At 44.5% G+C, this 14,531-nt stretch overlaps 2 protein-coding genes across 5 annotated transcripts in view; both read right to left on the reverse strand.

Annotated features, from left to right (window-relative positions):
* Positions 1–1,134: 1,134 nt before the first annotated feature.
* rnaseh1 (ribonuclease H1) lies at positions 1,135–11,113 on the reverse strand. 2 transcript variants are annotated; one of them, XR_015097618.1, is made up of 10 exons: positions 10,632–11,113; positions 9,905–10,029; positions 9,592–9,783; positions 9,367–9,466; positions 9,208–9,262; positions 8,467–8,551; positions 8,240–8,364; positions 7,213–7,340; positions 5,789–5,817; positions 1,135–1,250 (listed from the first exon to the last, which is right to left on the reverse strand). XR_015097618.1 is itself a non-coding variant. In XM_086100027.1 (8 exons), exons 1-8 carry the CDS (start codon positions 10,766–10,768, stop codon positions 7,245–7,247), a joined length of 915 nt encoding a protein of 304 aa, XP_085956153.1. In that variant the 5' UTR covers positions 10,769–11,113; the 3' UTR covers positions 7,091–7,244. The 2 variants fall into 2 exon arrangements, 1 of the variants encoding a protein (XP_085956153.1); XM_086100027.1 differs by lacking the exons at positions 1,135–1,250; positions 5,789–5,817 and having other exon boundaries at positions 7,091–7,340.
* A 656-nt stretch (positions 11,114–11,769) lies between these two features.
* hivep2a (HIVEP zinc finger 2a) overlaps positions 11,770–14,531 on the reverse strand; it is a 53,116-nt gene continuing 50,354 nt past the window's right edge. For all 3 annotated transcript variants that reach the window (XM_086100918.1, XM_086100919.1, XM_086100920.1), the window contains one exon: positions 11,770–14,211. In XM_086100918.1, coding sequence (XP_085957044.1) covers positions 13,672–14,211 — 540 coding nt within the window. In that variant the 3' untranslated portion in view covers positions 11,770–13,671. The remainder of the gene's footprint in view (positions 14,212–14,531) is intronic.

A 14,531-nucleotide genomic window follows, 5' to 3' on the forward strand; every position in this document is an offset into this window, starting at 1 on the left:
CCATGCCTTCACTAAAGTGAGGGGGGGGGGGGTGAAGGCAGGGGGAGAGGAGGGAAGCCAGACAGAGGCGAGGGGAAGAGGAGGGGGATGAAGATGCGATGATGAGACACTGCAGAAGAAGAGGAAGAGGAGGGAGGTTTACCTCTCTGGCGCGCTCTTCCGTATCCTCCTCTCGCCTCGAATGGCGGCCGCGCGCACGCAAGCCAAAGGATGCGGCGGGGGCGCGCGAGCTCATTCGCCTCGCTCCTTTATTTATTTTTCTTTTTTTTTTTTACTCCGAGCCTGTGCGCGTGCACACGCCTCCCCACCGGGAACAAAGGACAACTTCCTGCCCACCTTTTGTCGGGCTGGGATGACTTCGGGGATTATTACTTTTCATCCGTTTTTGACGAATGGGAAGCGCGGCAGGCCACTTCATTAGGCACACCTGCAATAACGTGCCAATTTGTGTTGCAGCTTCGACCGCCACGCTACTTGGCTACAGCCAAGAAGATTCGGCAAATTTCAAGGGGTGCAAGGCCTCTGTCGCTCGTCCCAGAAATGCATGTTCCTTGCAAACACGGTTCCACTTAAAAGGGAAATAACCAACTTCATTCTGGTGTTGTCTATAATAGTAAAACAAGAATACCAGAACATAAAATTTATTTGTGTATTTTTTTTTCAAGTCCCAGGACATATGCACCCTTTAAGATAAAATTTCACCCACTCACTCTGCTTAAAAGTTTTACTTGTGGCGGCTCCTTTCAACATTAAATAGGGCCAAGGAGGGGCGCTAAATTGGAGCACTCGAGCTGACTGAGGTCACATTGGTTAAAAGGACTTCATTGAGGGGTGGGCCAAGGATGACCTGTGGTGCACTGAGCATTAATACCTTAGAAGAGGCCACGTACTACCATGTTGGGTGCACCCTTGCCCCCTGAAATCATTGAATGCTTGTGATTGTGTTCAACATGTTTTCCCACGACGAAGGCTGACTCTTCTCCTCTTTTCCCTCTCACATCTGCAGGCCAACGTTTTGCACATCTCAAATCCCATTTTCTCATCCGTGCCTTCATTTTCACCTCATTGCCTCGGATTGCTCCATTCCTCTTCATCCGCTCTCCTACTTTGTCTTCCTTTGCCATCATTCCTCCTCCTTCTTTTCCTCCCCGTCTTCCTCACGCTTACGAGGATAAGCCTGCATCTTCTTCCTCCTCACGGGCACGCCACCTTGCTCTCTCCATAACCGTCTTCCCCGTGACCGCAGCGATCTGAGGACATGCACACAGAAAGCGAGAGGCGGGCATGAGAGCGAGCGTGAAGTGACGTGAAAACGCTGACCTACTTCGCTTCAATAAAAGGCGGCAAGCGTGATTAACGATGGCGACACATTTTGTGACAAAAACAAAATACAATCAAAGGCGATGTTACGATTCGTCACTAGCTCCCGGATTAGCATCACACAAACACTTGTTGTAACACACAAACCTCCTCCAGTGTCATGTACAGTTGGAAACTATGCTGCCCCCTAGTGGCGGTGTTCAAGGCCATCGTCATGCTGCAAGCTGGCAATTTATGAGGAATATCAAATAAGTGCTGATTGAACATCGTTCATTTTTTTGAATTTTTAGTTCAAAGGTGTTTTGCGTCAAACGTCTTGTGCCGTGACAATGTCCTTCCCCAGCGCCTTCCTCCCTTCGGCGGCTGCGTCACACTCGCACACTTCACGGCCGCTCTATGCACCGAATTTCATTTGTGCGGTGGCGACGTGTTTACTGGGCAGGTCTCCACACTGTGTAGGTGTTTTCTTTTTTTTAAATTTATTACCCCCACCCCCTCCCTTCCTTCCGCGGCAGCAGCCCCGCAGCACGTTGCAGGCTCAGTGGGAGAAAGTCAATTAGAGTGAGGCCGAGCCTGGCTGGCGGCGGGCTTACGGGAGTCAGATAAGAGTGGGGAGATGGCAGCTGCCGAAGCTCGCCTGGCAGGATGCATGGGCGGCCAAGCGCTGAACTTTGCCCTCCACATGCAGACGGATAATGCTGGCACCAGCCAGCCAGCCATTGCTACCCCCACCCCTTCTCCTTCCATTTACGAATGAACTTTCTCAAATGTCCACATACACAAATGTACAATGAAGGCATTTTTGTTCCAAACTCACCAGGGATAGATCGTCCGGAACGCCCTTCAATGCTACGCTAGCTATGGGATCACGTGACAAGTTGGGCCCACTGCCAAGTAACGAGAACCACGAGACACAACCACAACTTGAGAGTCAAAGCGACCACCACATAAGAATGGAAAAACTCAACTTTGCAACCAAAGTTAAGATAACATCATGAGACGCAAAACCTGCACTCCCCTCCCAGGACATCTTCCTTTTTGGGTCACCCACATTGCATTTTGGGGACCCGCAGACTGGAATTTAGATACCACCATGAGTCAACAATCAGAAATACCGCATTGGCCCGAATATAAGACGGTGTTTTTTGCATTGAAATAAAACTGAAAAAGTGGGGGTCGTCTTATATTTGGGGTCTAGACATTATACCCATTCACGACACTAGATGGCGCCAGATATCAATGAAGCGAATGCTGAACTTGACTCCCCAGGCCAAAGTGAACCCCTGTCACGAAGAAGAAAAATAAAAAAATTGCGGTAAGAAAGAAAAGAGAATTAAATAATAGAAGAGATAACAGAAAATGGAGAAACGTAGCGACAATCTGGAGAAAACTGGGTCGAAGATCGGCCAGGTGAACCGGCAGCTGAGGAGAAGTTATGATGTAATTTAAATTTCAAAAACCAGAAGCCATTTATTTACGAATGTGATTGCACTTTCGTTTACATATTTAAATGTTCAGGTATTAAGATTTGAATGAGGCAAAATAACATGCTTTTTCTCTCAAATATATTGTTAGAATCATTTGTTTCAGATGTACTGTAATTATTTTCTGTATAAAAATTAATTTGGTGTTCAAAAAGTCTTTTTTTCAAACTTGAGTCTTGAAAAAGAGGGGGTCGTCTTATAATCAGGGCCGTCTTATATTTGGGCCAATACGCTACTCAGACCTCCATTCTTCAGTTTTCTTCAGTTCTGCAAGCGAAGTTCATGCTCAATCGGATTGTGGTCTGGGGATTGATTGATTGGCTATGGCAGAACATTCCACTTTGTTTGCTTTGGTATGATGCTTGGGATGGGTTACCGTCCATCTGGATTGTAAAGCGCCGCCCAATGCGTTCTGATCATCAGATTGCCCAAAATATTTGGGAATTCATTTTGCTGCTTTTTGTCCATAGCCGCATCATCCTGAAATACAAATAAGAGCTGAGCAGCCAAACCTCAGCCTTGTGACTTTTATAACCCTTTAAAAGTGGGACGCGTTCCGACACAGGCGTTCACCTGACTTCGATGCAACTCCCCTCACACTCAAGCTGAAAGGCAAATTTTGTTCCTTTGATGTCCCGATATTAATGAACTTGACACATATTTTTGTTGTAATGTGACAGAATTTTTGGTTGAATGCGAATGGCACATTTGGATTTTCCCTTTTGTTATTATGAAAATCTAAGTATCCATGCGCACTTTCCAATAAACAAGTGCGAGTAGGCGTCTATCCTTCCTTCCTGCCCGTTGTCTTGTTGGGATTCAAACGTGCCATAAAAGTCAAGACGGCCGCGGGGTGGCATAGCTCGCCAAAATGTCGATTCTCTTCGGCGGTAATGAAGCCCCGCATGAGCAGAATCTGCCAAGTGCGAGCGTGAACTGGACCGGGCCGCATGGAACAAGACGAGGCCCGACCGACTGAATGCAGATGACGGGAAGCTGGAGGAGCCCGGCCAAAGCTTGACCGCTCCCATAAAGGTCGCATCTTTGTCTTGGCATTTTGATTGGGTCTGGGTTTTGTGAAGGTGAAACCATGCTGTGGCCATGGAAACACTCCCATATTGCACTTTATAAAAATATAGTCATGACATGTTTACATTAAATGTAAAGAATGAACATTTTTGACACATTGGCTTCGATTTTAATAGACATCATGCTGCTCCTTCTGGTGCTTGCATCAAAACAGTCAGTTCAGTAAATTGCTCTTCGCAGAGGATAAAGAATATGTCCACGAGGGTAATGCTACATTTTCCGGCCATTTTTCAAAGGGTTATAACAGAAGCGCATATTTTTACCCTGTCTATAGGATCTCCCATTATGTGTGAGCAAGATAAGAATATGAAATCATCTTTCGGCTTATCCAGGCCTCAGGTTTAAGTAATTTTAGCAAACAGGATTTAAGACTTAAAGTGACTTTTAGGCAGAATGAAGGCCTTCATTTTGGGAACTCACATTGCTTTTAACCAGTGGCGTTCCGTCAGGGCCAGCAAGGCCTTCTCTGCTGGCCTAAACATTCTGGCCTAAACATTAAAAGTAAATTTAATAATTTTACTTTTCTGAGAATAACAAATTTAATTTGTTATTTTATTTTCATAAATATGTCAACAAAATTATTCTGTATTCTTTACGTCATATTATTTCCACTTAGTCGAGTGGTTTTCAATGTTATTTTAAATAACATTGAAAGCCACTCGATAAATAACTTATTTATTATGGTAGAGTTTTTAACCAATCATATTTCAGATAGCTTGTGTTGCCAGGTAAAATAAACTTGCTTGGGGCCTTCAGATTAAACAGAGCAGGCCCCTGTGCGCTGTAAATGAACGGGCACAGTCAGGTTGCAATAGCCAATCAGATCACGAGTCTGCGTACCAGGGCCAGCGAGCAGGACTTACGTCGACACTGGACGTGCGCATTCGGTGATTGGATTCGCGCCTGCTCGAGGGAGCTGTTGCTGCATTTTGACCCAAAATGGTCGAAGGAGAAGACTTGATCTGGTTGCAGGACTACTTTCCACACAATTTTCAAGACGGACCTTCCACTGGATTTACCAATTTAAGTTGTTTTACCAAGGCAGCAAGGAAACATCAGAGCACGGCTGGGCACTTACAAGCTACGGTGCGTTTCAAAACGTTTGGGGACACTCGCGTAGATCTGCAGCTCAGTGAAAAGGCACTACATTGGTGAGTAAATGAATTTTATTTTACATTTCTTCTTGTTATTTTATTTCGTTAGTATTAATGGTCACGAAATAAAATGACAAAGATACAAAAATGTATCAAATAAATCAGCTCACCTGCAACTTATAATGGCGCATTGTAGTCAGCTTCGTGCACTAAAATTTGTTCAATCTCAGCTGCTCAACATTTTCAGTTATTTGCTGTTGTATAGCCTATTCTCAAAATGCAAATGATCTGTGAATTTTATTTTCAAAGAATAGTTTGTTTTGTTATTGTTTGGTTGGTGTCTTATATGAAACTGCGACATTGCGCAATTTATTGGACAGACTTGTTTATGATCACACAGCGTAATTTGAGTGCCATTTTATTTAGTATTTTTTTAAATCTTTTTATTTTTTGACAATATCTCTAAATTTAGTTTCCTGCTCTTAATTGTGAATGCATACTTGATGGTTTTAAATGCTCCTCAAATGAAGTGCTGCCTGACGAGCCTATATTGTGTGAATGTATGTGACGTCACTGAAGGCCTAAGGTTGAAATGCACGCCCACCACTGCTTTTAACTCATTCACTCCCATAGACGTTTTTAAACGTCTTTTCAGTCTTGATCTAGAATTGGCTGGTACTGAATGAGTTTTAAGGGGCATGGGAGAGCCTGGCAGCAAGAGGTCACAAAGGTTTTTCTTTTTGTTGCAAAGAGTGAAGAAAAGTTCCAAATGCTACTAGATTTTGTGCAAAGTTGCCTTACCTTGAATTGCTTGTCACTTGTGTGTAAGCCTGTGAGGAAGAGAGAGAGAAAAACCTGTCACAATGGCAAATAGGGTTGGACAATTTGCAAATAATTCATTCAAGTTGGGACCATTTTTCTTTTATTTTTGTAACCATATTCCCGAGGTTAGACCAACCGTAAAATACTTATATTCAATTTTTAAATTGGACATTTTACTTTATAAAGGCCGCATGACCCAATCCAAACAACAAAAGATGTCGACTCCTGGCTGATGATGAGGTCAAACTCCCGACTGCGCGCAATGAAATTCGCCTGCTGAGTTTCGTCCAGTGCGGCACAGTCGTGTCGACGAAACTCAAGAGTGAGAAATTGCAAATGAACATGAAAACAAGAGAAGTTTTGTGGCCGCGGGTGTTGAGGACACAGCGGCTGGTGTGTAATTCGCAGACTCCGTTCGCAGGGAGCGTCGACCTCAGCAGAACATCTCCCCCGGATAACGGTATAGAAAAACTTCACGCATCCGTGCTGTTGACTTAGTCCACTTTACACTTTGTTCCTTCCCTCCAGCGGGGCGCCACCGCGTTTCCATGCCAGCGCGGCGGCGTTGCTTAACGAGGATGGCGCCGGTGAGGGGGTGAGCGAGCAGAGATGAACTCTGACCTGCGAGAGGCGCTCTCGCTCTCTCACGCCTAGACTGGCTCGCCTCCGGCCGAGTGGCCATGCTATCCGCTCGCTGCCAGGAACGCGCAAACTGGAGGACGGGCGGAGGGGAAAGGACCACAGTCATGATGAAAAACATGATGATGGAGGAGGGAAGGAGAGCAACAAGGAGGGAAAGAGGGAAGGTAACAATGATGCAAAAAAAGACAAGGCAAGGCGAGACAAGGCAACAAAAAGGGACAGCAAAAACAGAAAACGGGTAAAGCAACAAAGAAGGAGCGATGACAACACGAAAGTGAGAAAGGATTGCCAAGGAAGGAAGGAAGGAGGGAGGAAAGGAAACAAGGACACGAGAAAATAAGGCAGCAAGGAAAGGATGGAGGAAGTAAATAAGGGACCACCATCGCTTTCCAGTTCGACTAAAGAGGACTAGGGCAAACGCTGTGCAAGCTTCGGGCGCCCCCTGGCGGTCAGGGGAGGACACGACTTGCCACTAAATAAGCACTTGAGGTTTTCCTCCCACGCAGACGACCCCCAAGAGCTAATCGTCTCGCTCAGCTTCCAGCGCTCCTCCGTGCACACATTCTTCCTACGCTTCCTCGCGTCCCCTCGACTCCAAACTTCACATGACATCACAAACCTCTCAACCAAGACGAAGGCTGAGGCCCAAAACAAGTTTATTGGAAAAGGAAGAAAAAAAATCAGCAAGAATATAGGGGCCAGGGGGCCGGGGCCTCAGTTAACAACAAGACGACGACGGAGATGATGACGGTGACGAACACCTCAATAAAGCAAAACGTCGTCCCGGTGGGGGTCAGTGGAGGGCCTGCTTGGACTTTGCCGCTCCTTCTCTGGATAGCCTGTCGGCCTCCTCGTTGCCTCTGTAGCCCGCGTGGCCTGGGATGTGCATCTGCAACAAAACCGCACACGCTTTCAATGCACGTTCCTTCCCTTTATTCTCGTAAAGCACATTGAGTTACCTTGAGTATGAAAATCAAGGCCTCAATAGGCTTTGTCAAATTGTGTGAGCCCCTCCCCTCTTCTTAATGTGGGGAGAGGTTTTGTAGAGCTCAATTTGGTGACACCAAAAATAAAACACAAGCTCTACCATCCACCTATTTGTTGCATTAAAAGTTCTTGACAAAAAGCCAACAGTACACTTTCATTTGTTGACTCCCATGTCACTCACCAGGGCCTGCCTTTTAAAGCCACATGCATGCAAAGTCACAGATACTACAACAGTGTAAAATGCGAGGATGGCAACCCCAAGTGGACAAAAATAAAAAATGCACATCCTATGCGTATTTCGTACTGGTCTTGTTTAATACTGCAACACCCAATTACTCAAGCAATCAATTTCAAATACATTCAATGGCCCCTCCCCCTAAAACAAAACACTGTTCGGTTATGATTAATTGATGAATTGGATTTAAAAAGAAATCACTTTTCTCCAAAACAGGATTTGATTTCAAATTTAAAGCGCAGAAAATGCGCAAAAAAATTATTTTGGATTTTTCTATTTCTGGCTTGGTCCATCAGAAAATGAGCAAAAATGTGAACTAGTGTTTTCCCAAAGTAAAAGCAGATGTTTACAAAATGTCTTCTTTTGATAACCAGTCTGCATCCATGGATGATGACAGAAATAGGAGAATGTTTCTAACTGAGAGGCTTAACTAATTTACTCCCAAAGACATTTTTAAACGTCTTTTCAGACTTGGTCCAGAATTGGCTGGTACTGAATGAGTTAAAGTCCAAAGATTTGGACAATTTGCAGTTCAAATGAGGTCTCTAAACAATTAGAAAACGTACCCAGACCACCTCCAGCTCGGCGCTGAGACGGTCCAGCCTCTCAAAGTCGTCCTTGTTGGTGACGCTGCCGCCAGACTTGAGCTGCCAACCGTTCAGTTTCCAGTTCTTCACCCATTTGGTGATGCCTAAACGAGAGCCGCGCCTTCAATCAGTCATCGTCCAAACCTTTCCTGGCTTTCAAACGTTGCGATGAAATGCCGCTGTATGTTCTTGTGTTGGTCACCGACCGTTGATGGTGAACTTGCTGTCCGTGTAGACCAGCAGCTTCTTGATGTTTTGTTCCTTCGCTTGTTGCAGCGCCATGCACGCCGCCTGGTGCGCACACGAGCGAGGGTTTCGAAAGAAATGCATTTTACTGGGTTTTCACAAAAATCGAATGTCTGATTTGAATCCCCATTGGCCTATCGAAAAAGCAAATTACAAAGACATTACTTCAAACCTGTTTTGCATTTCTCAACTATGGTAAACTCCTGGTTTGGCACAAGTGGATTAATCAATTTTGGGATTTTTTAAAATTCAAAACTGATATTTAAAAAATATATTTTTATTTTTGGGGAAGGTAAACCGCTATTTTTTGAGGAAACCACTTATTGGCAGGCTATTCAAGATTGTTGTGGGGTTACAGAAATGAGTTTTATTGCCCCCCCCATGCATTTCAATGGATCTGAATTTGATGCAATTTTTCGGGTGGGTTTGCTGCATTGTTTTTCTTCACAAAGGGAAAATGAGTGTTTCGTCTGTGAAATCTGTGTCCCTCCCTTTCATCAAAAATGCATGTAAATATGCTCATGAAGAAGTCAAACAAATTAAAAGGTCCAACAATTTACCAGAACGAGCCGTCAAATTAGAGTCCTAAAGTTGCTTAAAAAATAAATGAATTAAAAAAAATAGAATATATGTCCTGATAAATGAGCTCAAAGGAATAGCTACAACAGAGATTTAGCCCATCAGCACATTCCATTTCTTGCCTGGATTTCTGCACGTTGGTTTGTTTGTCTCCCCTCTAGCGGCTCAGCAACATTCCTGAAAAGGAATTTTTACTGTATTTTCTTTGGTTGTCAAGTGATGTAGTGGCCGTCGTATGTGTGTGTGTGTGTGTGTGCTAACGTGCTTGAGTGTTTCCTCACAGAGGATGCTGGGGACCCCAGTAGACGCCGATGCCAGCCCGAGCGCCACGTCTGCCGTTGCTGGAGCAACATCCGTCCGTGTAAACCACCACGGCATCACCTGTATGCGCACGCCGATGCATTCAACAGATTCATTTTAACTGCAGTCATGGAGTGTTCCCCCCCACTTGATCACTGTACACAGCCACAAAGCACCACACACACACACACACACACACACATTACCCATGTACGTGAATCCATCTTTGTTGTCCGAAGACGAACTCTGGTTGAGTTTGACGCGTTTGGATGGCACTATAGCTTTCTGTTGCTGCTGCTCCTCGTCCTCCTCCACGTGACTTCTCTTCTTGCCTAGTGGAATGTACTCCAAAGGCTCAGGCCCTTTTTTGGGAAGCAAATACACATCGGGTTCCACTGCTAAAAAAAGAAAAAAAAAGAAGAAAAAAAATGAGAGCAGGAAACAACTTATTTGGAGAATTGCCTTCATTAAATGAGTGTTGAGATGAAGTAGAAGAGTAGAAGTCCTCTACATATGCACCTTTGGGCAGCGGAGGTGCCGCAGACGCTTCCAATCCTCGGACGAAGGCCCACGCGTCCTTCTCTGAAGCAAATTTCTTAAAGGAGGCCAATGGGAATTTGTCCACCTGGGCCTTACATTCATCCCTGCAGGGCAAACAAAATTGAAAAGCACAAATGAGAACCATCCCAAAAGAAACTCCACAGCTGCAGTGATAAAACTAATTTTACATCAGCTGTATATTAGACGGGTGACTAGGCGATAGTTGTTATGACCTGTAGTCTCTATCTATTCAGTCTCTGTAAAGCATTGATTCCCAAACCAGTACAGACTTGTCTGTCTCTCTTTTATAGTACATTTGGCTTTATGGAAATACCAAAGAGGAGTCATTTGTGTGCTAAACTATACAGCAACAATATCAAAAGGCTAGCTGCCGTCTTGTGCTGAACATGAAAAATGCTTTCGAAGCCGTTGTGGAAGACAGAGTTGTCTGGCCGTATTATAAAGTCATTTGTCTACATGCAAATACGACGAGAAGAGTTATGTGTGTGCCGAACAGAAGAGAGAAAAATGGCCTTTACAAAAGGTTTGAAGTAAATATGGATCTGATTTCGTATTTGGCTGCACTTGAAAACGATTTATAACCGCGGGAAATCTCGAGGGTGTACGGCAGGTGCCGCAAGCTCCCACAACAAAACGCCATTTCCATATAGACACAGTCGATTTGTTTGACTAACTCGTCTCTCACCAGGAGTTGTAGACACCAGGGTGGAATCCTTTCCTCACGGCGTAGAAAAACTTTCCCTTGGCCATGTCGTCGGCGGAAAAGCCGCAGACGCTTCTCGTCAACGTCACTGCCCTGAAAAAACGAGCTAATCTCAGCATGACAGTCAGCGAGCAGCCGGCCGATGCACACAGGCGGCTGCCATCTTGACGTGGACGCGAAGAAACGGCCAGAGCGCGTCTGATTGTTCGATAGAAAACGATGCAAACGTAGCTTGACTTGCAGCAAGTGGCACCATACACCAATGTTATGCTAAGACTTCGTCTGCGCCACACACGTCAAAATAATTTCACGTTAAGACTATAACGACAAAAAAGGCTGCTGCGTCTCTAAAGCATTTTAAGGGTCTCCATAGAAGAGCTAAGGTATCTTAGGAGCTGAGATAAATAAAGTTAAAGAGCCTTTGTGTGAAAAACAAAAACTTCTCTGTCCTATTTCGCGCTGCGCGATGGCTTTAGCAGCAGAGCAGGATTTTCGTGTCGCCACCTGGTGGACGGGAGACTTCACGTCAACAACTAACCTTATAACAAGTGCAACAAGGGAGCATCAGTTTCTTGTTTTTATGGTTACAATTTTACTTATTTACAGTAACCTACAAATTTCCAACGTTTGCCATTACTACTTTTGTCACAGTACACATTTAGCTCACACTAAGACTTTACTTGCTTTTGAGATAAATATCAGACAAACTCTAAAACGACCATTTAATCATTAAGGGCTTCATAAAGAAATTCCACATATCGAAATGACAATACAGTATTTAACTCTGTGACTGCTCAGTCTGTCATCATCCACGATAATATACCGCGGACATAAAACGTCTACACACCCACGTTCAAATGCCACGATTTTGTAATGTTAAAAAAAAGACGAAGATAAATCATTTCAAAACTTTTTCTTCCATTAATGTGACCTTCAACCTGTACAATTCTCTTTGAAAAAAAAAGAGATCCCTTCGAGAGGGGAAGTAAAAACGATAATTTGTCAGTGTTGTGCTGCTAGCCTGTAAAATCTGAAAGGGTTAGCAGCTCGGGAGGAAAAAAAGGGAAAATAAATATCGGAAACGACAACAGCTACAATAAGCACAAATAGCGGAGACAACTTGTTCCATTTCTCTTTATTTGAAAACAACAATCATGTTTGTTTGCATGTCATCGTACACACACACACACACACACACACACACACACGCACACACACTTTTGTGAGAGTATTACTGTACACGTATTGTATGAACCAGCACTACACTGAGCCTTCTTTTCATAAGCGCGTGACGCGACGTGGCGTCTCCACCCTCAGCTGGCCTTCACCAGGTACAAAGAGAGATTAGAAAAAGGCAGACGCACACACGATCATACAATTGAATATTTTCACCATTCGGAGACTTTGAATGGCGTCGAGAATAAATAATTTTAAAAATGATGGGGTTTTTTCTTACAAAAACAAACTACTCACACACGAGCTTCATGTACAGTACACAACATGTATTTATATGTATGTACGTATCTGTACATATGTATATTTACGAGCTCATTTTTGCGGCTTCAAACCTATCCTGGAAAGTTTTCGACGACAGCGCAAGGAACGGGATTCATTATTTGGATTTTTTAAATTGTTTTCAAAAAAAATCCACTTGACTGCCAACGTCTGGAACGGAGTTTGGGCTGCCGTGGTAACTTTCGAGTCCCTCGATGTTGGCTGTGAGTACGCACAACATGGCCAAAAGCCAGAGGAATGACGTGACATTTTGTTTTAAAAGTCAAACGCAGGAAAGGCGCGAGATGAAGTAACATGGATTTTTACCGGAATTAGGAATCTATTTGATTGACAGTTCACAGAGGAGAGGGGCGTGGTTTCTGCGCACTCAACTGACACGCCCACACCATCCGAGAGTGGCTTGATTTTTCACTACTGTATTTTCAAACGTATTTTTGGGGCAACTGTTTTATTATTCAAATTTGGCAGGATCGCCCACAACACTTTTCTCTGTAGTGACAAATTTCATTTCAAACGACAGTACTATTCACTTTAAAAGATACAGCGGGGGAAGAGTCGAGGATGTAGTAGTTTATAGGACGTAGAATATGGGTGGGGTGTGGGGACGGTTGAATTCAGTGAACGCAGAAACATTGCAAGGAAAAAAATCCTGAAAATATCACCACAAGAAGAAGAAGAAGAAGAAGAGGAAGAAGAAGAGCAGCGAGAAAATGTACAAGCCAAAAGGACTTAATGCAAATGTATGGTCATGTCAAGATTATCGACTGAACGGATGAAGTCATATGCAGGCTAAATATTGTTGACACATCCTCATGTCGTGAGTATGTACTGCCGATGTAAGCAATTAAAAGCATGCGCGACATAGAAAAAGGTGGCCACCACAGAAATAAGAAATAAAAATGTACAATTTATCAAATATGGTAACAATTTTCATCATCATCATAAATAGCATTATTCCATTACTGCTGCTGTACACACAAAAAAGCATTTTCACTCCTATAAAAATATGTTTTAGTGCAACCGTACAATAATTCGTCACTTCACATCGCTTGTCCAGAATGTAAGGTGTCAATCAAAAAAGGAGGCGGAGGAAGGGGCGGGGCATGAAATTGATCAGGGGACTGCTGAAATGAACAGAAACACCCAGCAAAGGCACACGGGGCGGATTCTTGTTTTTATTTTCAGAATTATTATTGTCGTTATTATTCAAGTACCACTTGACTTCCTTGAAGCTGGCCGGCCCCCACTCACGCACGTTCACACGCGCACGCGTCCTTTCGAAAGAACATCTCCCAACGTGAATTTTGTGTATGTATGTGAGTGGTTGTGCGACTGCATGTTGGATGTGCATGCCTGAGTGTGTGAAAGCATGTGCGGTTGTGTGCGCGTGTATGAGTGTTCATCATATTTGTCTGTGTGAGTGTGTGTGTGTGTGTGTGTTATTCCAGAACGAAAGAAAAGCGAATAAACTGTGCAAAATTTATGTTGTCGTCATTTCGTTGCACGCCTACGATATGTCTTTGCTGGTCTTTGTGTTTTGTGGGGCGTCTGCGGGTGTCCGGGGCATGGGCGAGGGGCAACGTCGGGAGGCTCTAAAGTGCTGAGACCCCGGCGGCGCGGGCGATGGTGGTGACACGGCGGCGGGCGGCGAGCGCCCAGGTTGTCCTTCCGCCGGCGAGGAAGCGGAGTGTGGCAGTCCCTTAACGCTGTCCCACCCCCCTCGCTTCCCGCCGGCCAGTTCGTCGGGGTCGATGCGCAGCGAGGCGATGGCTTTGGTGCACGTTCGGATGCTTTCTTCTTGCTCGCGTACGACGAGCTCCGCCACGACGGGAGGGGGAGACCCCGACGACACCCCGATTGCTCGCCCTCTTCCGAAAGGGGCGGAGGCCTCCAGGTTTTCGGGGTCCTCAGACGAAGCTTGGCGCGGGGGGAGGCAGGGCGCGGCCTGCTGCGCCCCCTGCTGGCTCAGAGGAGCGTTGCGTGACGTGGGTACGGTGTGCACCATTTGAATACCGCCGATGGGAATCATCGGGAACGTGGAACGCACCTGACACAAACCAAACACAATTTGCTGTCACTATATTATCACACCCAAAAGCAAGTTTGGTAATTGCAATTCAATATGGTAAATTAAAAAAATTGTGTGTGCGTGCGTGTGTGTGTGTTTGTGTGTGTGTGTTTAAATTAAATAAAACATGTAACAAAATGTGATTTTATTAGACAATGTAATAATTGTATTGCATGTGTTATAGACTATGATATGATAAATGTTACGTGTGTGGAATAAATTTGACATATCATAACAGAAATGAAACACACTAACATTAAATTAAGTAATGTTATTTCAGAAATATAATACAATAACAT

Source organism: Hippocampus guttulatus, chromosome 20 (genome assembly GCF_054856545.1).
Source record: "Hippocampus guttulatus isolate MCC_2025c chromosome 20, RoL_Hgut_1.0, whole genome shotgun sequence".
NCBI classification, from domain to species: domain Eukaryota; kingdom Metazoa; phylum Chordata; class Actinopteri; order Syngnathiformes; family Syngnathidae; genus Hippocampus; species Hippocampus guttulatus.